The sequence below is a fragment of the Lissotriton helveticus genome, chromosome 1_1, assembly GCF_964261635.1.
Source record: "Lissotriton helveticus chromosome 1_1, aLisHel1.1, whole genome shotgun sequence".
In the NCBI taxonomy this organism is placed as follows: Eukaryota; Metazoa; Chordata; class Amphibia; order Caudata; family Salamandridae; genus Lissotriton; species Lissotriton helveticus.
The window spans coordinates 2128390283-2128405010 of record NC_136057.1 but is presented as its reverse complement, the minus strand read 5'-3'; the positions used below and the strand labels follow the sequence as shown (position 1 = coordinate 2128405010).

Sequence of the window (14728 nt, the reverse complement as noted above, 5' to 3'; positions counted from 1 at the left end):
AGAGAGTGATGAGTCCGTTCTTTGCTGTAGATATGTAGCAATTCCTTTAATTAGAAAACTGTTTCCAGTTCCAGCTTCTCCACTCACATATAGTCGGACAGGTTGAAATGACATACATGAGCATTCTTTTTTCTCATGACGAAAACCATGCTCAATCTGCTCTGTCACTTCATCATATATCTGTTTTTGCTCCAGATTAAGTTACTTCTCCAATTCTTCTAAGTTTATTACATCCTCTTGAACTTGTTCCATTGCTCTTTCCACCTCATCCATGGCAGTGGCTGCTTCATTTTGGATAATTGGTTGTCCAAGTGGATCTTGACTCAACGATGCAGAACTTTGACTATCTTGAGAACTGTCTCTAGCAATCTCTGCTGCTATTGTTGCTTCTTGCTCTATTTCGTCCTTCAACATTTGCAGATAATTACTAAAAACAGGACATTCTATACTATTTTGAGATGCGTTGAATGAATCTTCATAACTGTCAAAGTCACCAAGTAGTTCCTCTTCTTTACGCCATGGTTTAAAGAGTTGCAAAATAGCTAAATAGTAAAATTCTCTTTTGTCAGGAGTTTCACCACTCAGCTTTCGGTGATTAATCAGATATCCTTTTCTTTGTTTCACCAGACATCCTTCACATCCAATCACAGCATAAACACCTTTATCAATATCCTCTGTAATATTCCTTTTAAAAGTGTAGTTTTGTAGTATTTCATACAGACAAATCTTTTCAAGCAGATTACTTCTATTTGGATAGTATGTATCCAACATGTTTGTCTTCAGAATGTCTGTACTGTTTGGTTCTTTCTCTGCTAAATATTCAATTTCTTGAACAGTTTTCAAAACTCGGTTTCGTGATCTTGCCAGTCCCAAACTCACCCAAATGATTGTTCGAGATTTTGCGTAAAGACTTGCTGATGATAATCGATCACAACATTCATATGCTCCAATTTCTCAATGAGATAACATCTTTAAACTGTAGGTATACAATTTCTTACTTAGGCTCTTTTCATGAGAAATGTCTTCCCACATATCCTTTAGTTCCGTATTTTCAGATTTGGTGATGTAAGACGTTATCGAGCCACAGCAATAGAGTTGTCTGAAACATATTGAATATCCATGTTAGCATTCCACATGGACAAAATGACTGGGTTATAGTCATTTATGTATTTTGACTCTTCGTTTTGTAAATTGTACATATTTTTTGGTGATTTTCTTGTAACAGTATGTCGCAAAGACAACATAAAATTGTTCACTCTTCCTTTTGGAATTACTGCTCGTGGAAATCCAAAACAACATTTGGTATAGAATTTATCCTTTAATTTGAATTTTCGTCGACAATATTTGCCACAACGATGGCTTTGAAATCGTAACACTTTCCCTCTTAAGTCCTTATCAATTGTACTTTTGGGTATATCACATGTTGCATATTCTTCAATGAAAGACAGTACAGTGTCATCTGAGTCTTTTCCAAATCTGGGAGCATCTTTGATCCACAATAGCATATGAATATGAGGAGCACCTCTCGCTTGAAACTCTTTTCTCCAAAAGAAATCCAGAACTTCGCCAAGAGGAGGATTTTTGTTTGTTTGTAATAAAAGACATCATAGCTTCAACTCTATGATTAAAATATCTGCAAACATTAACTGGATCCAAAGAGCACAGTTCTCCAGGTGTCTTGTACTCTATATTTTCGATGTTTGCATTTGCCTCTCGAAGAAATTCAAGTAAATCTTCCCAAGCATACTCAGCACAGCTTAGAGTTAGAAACCATGTAGGTGCTCCTAAGTTTCTTAGCATACATTTCAAATCTCCATGACGACGGTACCAATACTCATTAGTACCACGTTGACATGCCCTTAGATTAATTAGGTGAGAATCCAAAACAGTGTCTTTTTGTTGGACTTTATCCATAAACTCCCTTGCTGAAACATTTTGCAGAGGTACTCCACTTTTTAGTATATGGTTTACTGCATAAGAAAGTCCAGATAAGTCACTTTCAAACAGAAGATGAAACAAATATGGAATACATTGACGAAATCTCGCATCTTCTGCATATAATCTTGTTGTCCGGTATTCAGATGCAGGAATTTGCATAGGTCGGTCATCATATCGTGCACCTTGACCTGTTGGAAATAACTGAGGAAAACAACGAGCTTCCAAGCTCTCTTCCCATACACTAATGGGAGTTCCTTCTGCTTTTTTCATCTGAAATAATTCAATAGCATTCCCCATTGCTTCTTTGGAATGCAGAGGATGAACACTGTAATGTTCATAAATTTCTTCCCTTCTGGACACATCTACTTTTTCAATTTGTCCAGCAGGCAAATCATTTTCCTCTTCTTCATTTATTCCTTCTTCTCCTACATATACATTTTTATAGTATTTATTGTTTTTGACCACATACAACGTTGCCCTTTTGACTTTTCTAACATCCACTAAATCTTGCCAGATGTTCTTACTCTTTGTAGGCTCACCATTAACTAGAATAACTAAAGGTTCCTCTTGTACATTTTCAACACCAATTGTCTCAATGTTTTTCTTTAAATCAAGAGGCAAATATACAACTCTTCCCTTTAATCCTCTCTGTAAATCTGAAGGAGGCAATATCCCTATCTTAGGCTCCATACGAACAATAGCCTGAAATGGATGCACACACTGAATCAAAATAGTCTCATAGGTATTTAAATCCTTCAGTTCAGATGGAATACTCACCAACTCAAGATTATTATGTACAGCTCTAGCAGGCATTCTATTATCACTTAATTTATTATAACAATTTTTACAAATACGTTGATCAGAACCCAAATCAAAACAATTTTCTACCAACAAATAGGTTGCAAAATTTTTCCACTCACTATTATTTTCCTCTTCACTTTTTAAATATAAATCAACTAACCTGGTTTGATTTTTGTAATGAGTGCGTCGACAACACACACAAGAAAAATTTGGTTTTTCACCTGCAATAACCTTAAATTTTGCTACTTCCTTTTCAAAATGTTCAATATTAAAATTCTGGACATTTTCTACCACATTTCCATCTATTACTGTATCAGTTTCTGCACTGTCTTCTTCTGGACCAAAGTAACTAACCTCAATTTCTTCACATATCTTCTTTACATCTAATTCAGATCCATGCAAAAGAGCACTATTTAACTGTTTGAGCTTAAGTGCTGGACTTTTTGCATAATACAACCTTTTCACTAATTTCCTTACTTCGTTATGATACACTGCTAACATCCTGAAATGGTGAAAAACACTCTGCCATACTGTTTAAGCGCCAACACTTCCGATCTTTTCCAAGGATCATGTACCCATATATGTTGAAAATGACCTGGAATAGGCGGATTAGCTCCTACTTGTGGAACCGCATCTCTCCATATGGGAGGGATTTCTCGCATAGGATATTGTTTCATTTTACGCCGAACCGCAGGATCAGGTTCAAGAGAGGCTTGAGAGAAAAAGGAAGACCTGAAAGTAACAAGTGTCTGGACAGCATGCTCTACATCGGAACCCACAATAAGTCCTTTATCAAATTGATCCTATATCTCGAACAAACCCTGAGGAGGTACATCCAAATCCATATCTCCCCATCCTTTAATAAGAGTATTACACATAACATTAAAGACATATCTCTGCATGGGCGGGTTCCATTGAAGAAAAGTATCTAAAATATCGCGCACACTATACTGTGGACCACTCATGATCCAATTACGAGCGAGAGAATCCAGCTTAATCTGCTCGTCAGAATCCGGAATTTGACTACGAGATTGCCTTCGAGACGAGGCAGGAGAAAACCTAAGAGGCCCAAGAAAAGGTGACAAGAGACCGGAAACGGTGTTAACTAATCGTTGACGAGCTGTAGCGGAATCCGACACTAGAACAGGAGACAATGTATTCAGTACGGTAGGAGTAGAGCTAGTAGCAAAAGAAACTGAAGGTGAAGGAGACTGAGGCACAGAAGACTGAGGTAAAGAAGTCGGTGGCAAAGGAGGTGGAGGTGGAATTACTGGAAGAGGTAATTGTGCAAGAACCGGAACAACTGGTTGAGCAACAGGTTGTTGAACAACAGGTTGTAATGGGGGTGCATTAGCACCCAATACATAGGGTGGAGGGAATCTCAGCAAATGGGACATGAAAGGATCTTCATCAAGATCCTTACTCTTTGGGGAAGTAGGCAACACAGGGTAGCATCTATCTATTGCCATACAATGCTGTCTTTCTGAAACTTCAATCATCTGATCAGTCTCATCATTTTTAAACTGCTGAGCAGCCTGTAAAATCGTCATATTTTGTTTCTTCTCATCTTTCTTTGCTTTTTTAATTTCTTTCTGTTTGGCTTCCTTCTTCCTTACGCCATAGGCGGAAAGAGTCAAACATTGCCGGCCGGGCTTTTCTTTTAAACAAAATTGCTTCCAAATTATCTAATATGTCAGACTCAAAACTACCATTTTGTGGCCACTGCAAAACACCATCTTTCTTCGTATATCGAATCCTTGTTTCATTAAAAATAATAGGACCAAGACCATGTTTCGAATAGAGCTTGTAAGTGGGAGTTCCAACCGGAGGAATTGGACAAGAGTTCTCTAGCCGGGAATCCCTAGAACAACCCAGACAACAACATTTCTTAAACTTACTAAATCCAGGCATTTCCTAACAAACTGGACTTTTCACAAACTTCGAGGGGTGTAAGACAATATAGTCACACCACAAACGTACTTACCCCTCGGCTTCGATAAGTGCACTAATCGAATGACAAAAACAAAACAAAGAGTGGGCACTACCCACAAATAATTAACTAAATGTTTTCTCACGCCAACAGATGTCCGTCTAACGTCTCGCGATACCAATCATCACCAGAGGGCCTAGGCAGGCCAACACTCAGGGCAGCAGTCGTCACCAGCCGCCGGAAAGGAGTAGCCGCGCTGTAAAAGACCTTCGGTCCACTTCGACATACAGGGGTCGCTCTCGTGGTTCGCGAATCCTCCAGAATTTTCTTGCGAAGCTCCTCACGACCCTTGGGCTGAACCACTACCACTGAAGTCGCCCTACGTTGGGCGCCAGTTGGAGAACTGGGCCTTATGGGCTGAGCGGTGCAGGGCACGCCTGAAATCTCCGGGTTCACCTGCCTTGTCAGACAGAGACACGAGACACTCTGTTAGGCGTAGAAAATCGAGTTTTATTAGCTGCAGCTAAGCACAGTTGTCCAAGAAGTACCCTAATGGTATATTCTCAGGAGACTGCCACTTAACTCCGTGGCTCACAGTCTCATATAGTACACATATTTACAATGCCTACTGCCAAAACATACAAAGCTAACAAATAGGAATAGTTCGAAAACAAGCTATCGAGTATCCAAAACACACCCTCCTTTCAGACCCCGTGTGCTCTCCTCCCCTTAAGTTAATCAACACTAGTGCCCGTAATTCAATTTGCAGGTGGTAGAACATGTTTGCATGCTTCAAAGGATAGTTTGTGTAATAAGAGAATACACGAAGAGAATAGCGAAGGCCAGTCAAATAAGATAAAGTAAGGAAGAATGGTGGGACCCAAACAGTGGAATAAGACAGGGATTAATCAGTCTAGACATGGATTAACAAACTCGGTCAGACCCTGACATCGGTTTCGTAAACAAGGACAAGGGGTTACTTTTTAACAGAAGAGAAATGTAGCAGCTGAAAGAGCAAAAACACTGCGTTCGCCGTGCTGCCTGAGTGAGACAACACAAAATGGCGGCTGGACACAAAATGGCGGCTAGATGCGAAGTCGAAAACCACAGAACCTCAGCTCTTCTTGAATTTGTTTTTATGTTTTTTTATAGTGTATGAAACGTTATTTGTAACTATTTTTGATGTTAGGATTTTATGCTTTTTTTCCTAAAATCAAATAAAGCTTATTTTGATTGATTGATTGCCTTTTCCACAATTGACATATTTAATGTACCTATAAGTCCCTAGTAAAGTGCACTACATGTGCCCAGGGCCTGTAGATTAAATTCTACTAGTGGGCGTGCAGCACTAATTGTGCCACCCTCTCAAGTAGCCCCTTAAACATGTCTCAGGCCTGCCACTGCAGAGATTATGTGTGTAGTTTATACTGCCATATCAACTTGGCATTTAAAACCCCATGCCAAGCCTTAAACAAGGTGCTATTTACTTAAAAGGTAGGACATGTACTTTTACGTTTTACATGTTCTGGTAGTGAAAAACTCTCTAATTTGTTTTCACAACTGTGAGGCCTAACTCTCTCATAGGATAACATTGGTGATTCCTTATTAACTTTAATACGATGTAATCCCTAATTGAGAGGGAGTTGAGCTGCCATTTCTAATAACTATGTAAATGTATTGATAAATACTCTTTAAGGGTAAAGTCAAATTTATCATTACAATTTTGAAAATGCCACTTTTAGATAATTGGCATTTTACTGCCCTTAGCCCTGTGTACATGCTGCCTGTCTCTGATCAGTCTGGTGTGGGAGATAGCTGGGCTTTGTGTATTCCCGCTAGACAGCCCCACACAAAAGGAGGTTAGGTGTGACTTGATGGGCTTGGATGACTCATCCTGGCAGGATGGTAGGGAGGAGCTAGACACAGCCTCACACATATACCTAAATAGGCTGTGTCCTGTCCCCACACAAAGGGCTGCATAGCTCCCTGTAGTGAGTCTGGAGCCAGAACAGGACGGCAGGACCTCTGTGCACTTCAGAGACCTTCTTTGAAGTCTCTCTCACTTCAAAGGCACCACTGGGTAGAAGAACTGAACTTCAGACCCTCCCAACTCAGTACAGTCCTGAACCGGCTGATACCCTGCCAAGAAGAAGGGCTGCCTCTCTGCTGGACTGCTGCTGTGGAAGAACTGCTTTCTTGCTATGCTGACCTGCTGCCTGCTGTCCCCTTTGCTTGAGTGAGAAGTCTGGACCTGCCTCTCTTGCAGAAGCCAGAGTGACTTCAAGGGCTAGCTGGCTGGCCTCCTGATCTGAGATCCCAGGGACATAAAATACTTCCAGCCACCCTGTTCCTACACCTGGATCATTGGAAGTGGGCCTAAGGTGTTTGCTTCAGCACTGACGCATCCTCTGTTGCGGGAGTAGAACTGATGCATTGTCGCCATTGCGGAAGCTGAACCAGCGCATTGCCTTCAAAACTAGAGCATTGCCCTTGGAACCGATGCATTGTGAGGAGAAAACGGATGCATCGCCTTCTCTGTGTGGGCTGTTGCATCGTCTTGCTTGCACCCCGCATCTCATATTCAACACGGTGGATAAAGTTGTGTCCCTGTAGACGGCCATGCTCTATTGCGGTCTGCCTGAACGTTTGACTTTGTTCCAGTCCAGCAAGGCCGGATCCCAAAAAGTTGTGTATTGCTTCTAAGCTCTACTTTACAGTCTATTGTTTAAAAATGCATGGCTCAAGTTCTACATGTGTTTTAAAAAAAAATCAATTAAGATCTTTTTGTCTAACCTGATATGGAATCTTTTTGTGTGGTGTTTTTAATGTTTTGCTGTTTGAAGTATTGCACAACTACTTTACACATTGCATATTAAGTCAAGCCTGACTGCCCTTTGCCAAGCTATTAGAGGGTGAGCACAGGTTAATTTAGGGTGAGGTTGTGACTTATGCTGACTAGGATTATAGTTCCTGCTTAGACATGGTTCATATCTCTGCCAACCAGAAATCCAAATTCTAACACAGACGTACTAGACAAACACAGACAAACAGGTTGTTATCTGTCGGCTATGACAATGCTTTATTTACAGAAATGCTGAAAATAATATTGTAACTTTAAGTCTTCTTACTTAAGTCTTATTCAGGCTCAGCTAGGATGCATTTCCATTCAAGACTTTACATTAACTCAAGATTCAGCAAAGATTTTTCGAAATGGAATAAGAGTTACCAAATGTACGTGAGTCTTATGGATCTTATTTTCACATTCTTTCTTCTTTTTTTGCTCACTTGTTACCTCGCCTAAATGCAATGTAGGTTAATGAGTAGAGAACATGTTTGTAATTATTTCTTATTTAGTTGATGAATGGTGTATGTTTTGTTTTGGGAACTCAGTGTAGTATCCTAAGCTACAGGTCTTTCCCCAATGGTATTTTTACATGGATAATTTAACTGTTGATTTCATTGCATCATTTTATTTCACCTAAAAACACTAGTATTCTAAGCAGACTAATAGTACTTCGTGGCTCCTGGATTTCAAGTGTTTTTTTGACTATACCAATATCTACAAAACGTCCCTTAATAGCATGGAGAAGCTCCTTAAATGACAATATTTGTTTGATAACCAACAGAATACTCCTCTACAGAAGTGGCTGAATTTAAAAGTGAGAAATAAACAGGCACAGTAAAAATCACTTGTAAAATAACAACCCAGTCTAGAAGTTTCAGGAGTCGTTTTTGAGCTCAGTCAGCACTGTTCTCCAAGTCTTCGGGCAAGTAAAAAAAAAATACAAAAAGTCAAACTGGTACTAAGCCCCTTTATGACACTTGCATTATCCTGAGAAGGCACGAGGGTGTTACCATGCCGCTCAATCTCGCTCCTGAATTCAATCATCATCTGAGCCTATTCTGCAACTTGTCCTTGCACAGCCTAAGTTTCTGGAGCCTTCTGTGACACAGAGGCAGATCAAAGAGTTTAGCGAGGCAATGCCCCAACTCTTTGAATCCTTACTGACTGCTTCTGGTGCACTTTTATACCCCAAGGAGCCGAGAGGCCCTCCTTATGGAGTACTGCCGGTAGGTTTGCCCTTGGGGTCAGTTGGACCCTCCAAATCCACCACTGGGCTTCCTCCAGCTCCTGTTCCAATTCTCCCTCTGGCCCCACCCTCCACACCGGCTCATGGAGCCTCGATGCTGATGCTGACTTCATGGATACCAGAGGAAGAGGTACTCATTCTGCTTTTAGACAATGTTTTTTGTCATAGCACCCCTACCCTGAAAGCTTGGTGGTGTAGGTGTCTACAAGACGACAAACCTGAATACTTTTCTGACTACTCCCCCCAATAGGGAGATCAAATGAGTGAAGACCTTTAGGAAAAGGTATTTTCTTCCATCAGTTTGGCTCTCAGATCTGTGAGTGCCTCCTGGGTTGCTATTCCCACGCTTTTTGTGATTTGGCGGCTCAAGTCCTCCCAGGCGTCCCAAAAGACCTCTGACCTGTCCTGACCCAAGCCATAAAGATCAGTCCAGATGTGGCCAAGTTTACAATATATCGTGAGTTGGACATCACCGATTCTATGGGGTGGGCCATTGGCTCCAGCATCGTCATTCTCTGTCATGCCTGGCTGCAGTCAACAGTTTTTCTAGAAATATCCATTCATCCCTTAGACAGGACACGCTCGTTTGGGGACAAGGCTGAATTCAACCTAGAGCGGTTCAAGGAGAGCAGGAACATAGCATGCTCCCTGGGCTTATCTGCCCCTCCTCTCTAGCTGAACAAGCCCTGCCGTTCCCTTTGTTGCTGCAGCAGAGGTCCCCCTTTCCATCAGCCAATTCAGCCCCAGGAAGGTGCCCAGCAGTTTCATGGCTGTGCTGCTATGCCCACCACCTTAGTGATCAGGGTCAGCATGCTTCTCAGTCGACCACCCCCTCATCCCCAAGTGCTGAACCCCTTTAGTGTGCCTTTAGTAGAGCAGATACAAACAGAACAGATGATGGACGGAATGCTGAATTAATCAAACATTCACCCCCAGTCACAGATCTGGTTTAAATCCATTGATTTTTTTACACACCATGCCATTCCAGTTTGGACCCAGCCATATGCAAATCAGTCTTGACCCTGCTCCCCATTGGAACCGTCCAGCCCGAACTGCCAGGCCAGGTCTTCCCTGGGCCAGAAACAAGCATCCTGGGACTGGTTTCGGTATACCTTTCTCACTTAAGGTGACAAATGCAAAAAGAACATATGATGGACGGAATGCTGAATTAATCAAACATTCACACCCAGTCACAGATCTATTTTTATTTTTAAAGCCACGCAATTCCAGTTTAGACCCAGCCATATGCAAATCAATCTTTCCACAGTTCCCCAAGGGAACAGTTCAGGATGCTGGTTTCCCATCCAGGGAGGACCTAGCTTGGCAGTTCGGGCTGGGCTGCTCCCATAAGAAACAGGGTCAATACTGATGTGCCTATGACTGGTTCCAAACTGGGGTGGCTTAGTGAGCAAAAGAACAATGGATTAAACCTAGATCTTTGTGACTGGGGGTGAACGTTTGCACTGTTAGGCATTCCGTCGATCATTTGTTCATTTTGCCTTAGTAGAGCAGAGGTATGGACCCATTTGCATGTAGGAATGTAGGATCCAACAATTCTTTCTGGTAGTTGGCAGACCATCACATTGGAGAGGTTGGTCCTGCAGACAGTCCGGCAGTGGTATACCTTGCCTTTCATTGATATCCTGCTGCACCTTCCACTGTCCCTGAAGTGACTGACGGACGACTACTTGTCCTTCTTACTGCAGGAAGTGCAAGCCCTTTTGATCAAAAGGGCTTTAGAGAGGATGGTCGTGCCAGGAGGTTGTGGTTGTTTTTCCCACCCGTTTTTGGTACAGAAGAAAGACAGAGGTCTTCATCCTATTTTAGATCTCTACCCCCTCAATGTCTTCCTTCCAAAGGAGAAATTCAAGATGCTCACACAAACCTAGGTTTTGGCTGCCCTCGACCCCATAGACTTGATGGTGACATTATACCTGCAGGACACCTATTTTCACGCACCTGACTTACTGGGCCATTGATGCTGCCTGAGCTTTGTGGTGGGGCTGACGCCTTTTCAGTTTGCTGTGATCTGCTGTGGTCTCACCAGTGCCCCTCACAGGTGGTGAGCTTGCCCTAGGGAGTCATCAACTACTTCCAGACTACGGGAAACTTCCTTTGCCGAAGTCATACCTGGCTCCTTCTCAGATGCTCAGAGCCATTCTGGATAATGTTGGGTTTCATGCCTTTTCCCCAGAAACGAGTCTCCAGATCATTTAGGCAATTATACCGATCTGTCAGCCTTGGTCCAGGATATCAGTGAGATTGACTCTGAGCCTACTGGAACTGATGGAATCCTTCATCCTTCTGATCAGATCAAACACCCGAGGTGGCATATGCAGGCTCTGCAGTGGGATCTGAAGTTTCAGTGGTCCCGACATCAGTGGGACCTTTCCAACCATGTTCAAATCTTGAAGAAGACTGCCATGTTGTTTTGACAGCAGTTCCTCTCAGAGGGCCAGTCTGATTGGAGGACAGATGCTCCATTCCAGGACTCCCACCACTCCAATCTCCAGGCTTCATAGATGTTCCCCAATCTTGCAATCAATGCTGATAAATATCCAGATGTTGTCTGACTTCCCTGGGCCATCTGCGTTTCTGCAGCAGCTCCGTGAACTGAAACATGCCACAGACACAATTTTAGGCACCCGTCTGAACTCCTTTAGAGGGCCTTCGGGCCCTAAGGATCCAAGTTAGTCTCCAGTTGGGTTACCATCAGCGGATCCGTCCCCAATTCTTACTGTGCCACTCGATCTCCACTCAAGGGCGATTCCTTCGTCAAGCTCAGCTCAACTAACTTGAGACCCGGTGTGACATCCAACACTGTCAGCCTGATTTGCAATTACAGAAGCAGAGCCAATAGTTTTATCGGACTCCGAAGCTCATTCCCAACCTACAATATACCAGTATCCTCAATCAGACCCTAAAACATTCACTCCTTATGATAAGGATAATTCAGATGATGAGAGCAAACCTTTTGATGATGAGAACCTTTTCCTAGACTTATAAAATGCCAGTTGTCTAGACACATCTCTAGACACTGTCATTTCCTTTCCTATTTCTGCCACAGCAACTGAGGAATCTGCCTCCAAAGCTTTTATAATCAGGAGGGCAGCAGATGTATTGGACCTGACTCTGCCAATGGCAGAGGTCAAGACTAATGTACTAACCGAGCTCCTGCAACCAGGCAGACAAATCAAGAAGCTTTCCTCTCCTATAATAAGGCTTTTTCGCATGTACTAATCGCCATCTAGGTGAAACCAGGAACTTGTCCTCCCAGTCAATAGGCAGACAGCAAAGTGGCATAGGTCTTCACTAGTGGTTCCAAATTTCCTCACGAAACACTCCACCCTGGAAAGTTTGGTGTCAAGTAGACTTAACTCCATTGTGTTTCTGACCACTCTGCCATACAGAGAATCGTCACAAATGGAAACCTTTGGTAAGCACATATTTTCATCTGCCAGCCTTGCCCTCAGGTCGGTCACAAATGCTGTCTCCTGTGGAGATATTTGCATGCATTGTTAGATGTCATGGCAGATATCTTGCTAGCTGTACCAGATGACATTTAACCAAACCTAAAATGTTTTCTATGATATCCAGGTCACAGTAAAATACTATATGTGGGCAAGCATGGACACTATCAACTGTCTGATCAGGGTGGTGCTTCGGCACTATGATTGGATTTGCTTCTCAGGTTTCTTTAATGAAGTCCAACAATATTTAATGGACATATCCCTGGATGGTTGTGGACATTTTAGAGCAAAGTGGACTCGGCCCTCAAATCATTTAAGAACAGCAAGGCCACATCATGGTCTCTGGGCCCAGCTTTGCTTGTCCAACCGCTCCTCAAACACTTTTGAAGCTTCAGTATGGAATACCAACTGAGAAAACACCAGAATATACCTCAGCAACAGCAGACCTCTCCGTCCTTTTGAGGTAGAGGCAGAGAAGCAAGCAACCAGCGTCCGGGCTTCCAGGGGCAATGAGCTACTCAATTCCTGGGCCCCTCTAATGTAGATGTCCCAAAACTGCTTTAAGTCACACTCAGCAACACTTGATGGCCCGGTGGGAGGCTGCATCACTTTTAATCTACGCAGGTGGAGGAGGATCACATCCAATTAATGGATTCTCCAAATTGTGCAACACAGTTACTCCATTGTCTTTCTGTCTCACCCTCTGATATGCCACTCACACCACAACATCTTCCTGAGGAGCACCTGTCCATACCCAGAGGAGAAGATCAAGCTCTCTTGGCCAGGAGCAACATAGAGTGGTTGTCGGCATCAGAGATCAGGATTGGCTGTTACTTCTGTTATTTCCTGGTGCCGAAGAAGGACGAAGGCCTTTGTACATTCGCAGTCTCCGACCCTTTGAACTTCCTCTTGAAGGACAAGTTCAAGATGCTCGTCCTGGCCCATTTGCACATTTGCAGAGGTTGGCAATTCCCTTCTTCACACACCTCACCAACTGGCTACTGTGGGCTGGCTTACTTCAAATGATCGTAAACTACCTCCAGATGACGCCAAACTGTTGACATTGATAGGCATTTTTATCAACGTGCCGAATCACACCTGACTCCTTTGCAGTGCCCCCCCTTTATCAGAGCCGTCCTGAATACGGTGTTCTTTCGAGCTTTCCCCCTCCTCAACAAGTCCAGGAAATTAAGACTATTATCCCGATGTTTCAACTTTTGCCTCCTTCATCCTGCTTATGTTGACACATGCTAGCTCTGTAGTGGGATCTGTCAGATTCCATCCAGGTGTCGGAGGAATTTGTAATAGGTCTGCAGTGGTTCCTGCTAGATAGTTGGAAAAGCATCAGACTCTATTCAATACGTCACGAGTTAGCAGTTGTGACAGGTTGTGAAGGTCATCTGGGCGAGGTGAAGATCAGAGGACTTTGGTCTTCGGTGGAGTCCTGGCTCCATCAACTTGTTGGAGCTGCGAGGGGGGAACAGTAATAAGTTCTTACCAACAACATAACCGCGATGTGGTACTTCAACAAACACGGTGGCTTGGGGTCGTCTGCCCTGTGCCAGGAGACTTTACGTTTATGGAAGTAGAGGACCACTCAGAGCGTCACTCTGATGGTCCGGCACCTGGCTGGATCTTTAAATGCCAGGGTGGATGAACACAGCTGGCATGGCCTAAAAGATCATAAATAGCAGTTAGCCTCGGAGGTGGCTAAGGGCATCAACCAACAACAAGGAGAACCTTGGCTAGAGAGAACTTTCAGTGTCCAAGTTTTTGCTCATTGGCAAGTCAGTTTTCCCTCAGAGACACCTTTTGCTAGAATTGGGGTTTTGTACTCTTGTATGCTTTTTCACTCCTACCTCTCCTGTGCAGAGTATTGAAAAAGATCAAGAGAAACCAAGCCTAATTCATCCTAGTGACTCTGGACTGCGCAAGGGTCTTGTGGTATCTGGAAATTCTGGCTACGGGCACAAGCATATGTCATCCAGTTCAGCTGCCTCTTTGGGAGAGCCTCCAGTCACAGCAGCAGGGTCGGGTCCTTCATCCAAGCCTGCACAACCTACACTTCTGTGAGTGGCGGATTAACAAGTGACAATTGATGACCTTCAGTCTACCTATTGAAGTAGTTGATGTCATCCTGGTAATTAGGCATAGCCCCAGTAAAAATGTATATGTGGAACAGCAGGAAAAGTTTGTTGTCTGGTGGTTCTCTCGTAACATTCAGCCTTTACAGGCAAAGTTGTCTTACATTTTATTGTTTTGTCTTTGCTTAGCTCAGAATGGCCTTGCTGTGGTGACAGTTAAGGGTTATCATTCTGACAGTTAAGGGTTATCATTCGACACTTTAGGCCTTTCTACAGTTGCAGAAACAACTCTTTTGAAATCACCTGTTGTGATATGTTTTTTAAAAGGGCTGATCTCCTTCCATGCTCATTCCACCAGAACCAAGGCTGCTAACAGTGTGGTGGGACGCTGTGCACCAGTCATGCATATCTTCC

The 14728-nt window shown here is 43.1% G+C and overlaps 1 protein-coding gene across 9 annotated transcripts in view; it reads left to right on the top strand.

Moving 5' to 3' along the window:
* The window catches only part of HFM1 (helicase for meiosis 1), a 4349684-nt gene that overhangs the window by 2973638 nt on the left and 1361318 nt on the right, over window positions 1-14728 (top strand). For all 9 annotated transcript variants that reach the window (XM_078646278.1, XM_078646275.1, XM_078646244.1 and 6 more), the window contains one exon: window positions 7803-7900. In XM_078646278.1, coding sequence (XP_078502404.1) covers window positions 7803-7900 — 98 coding nt within the window. The remainder of the gene's footprint in view (window positions 1-7802; window positions 7901-14728) is intronic.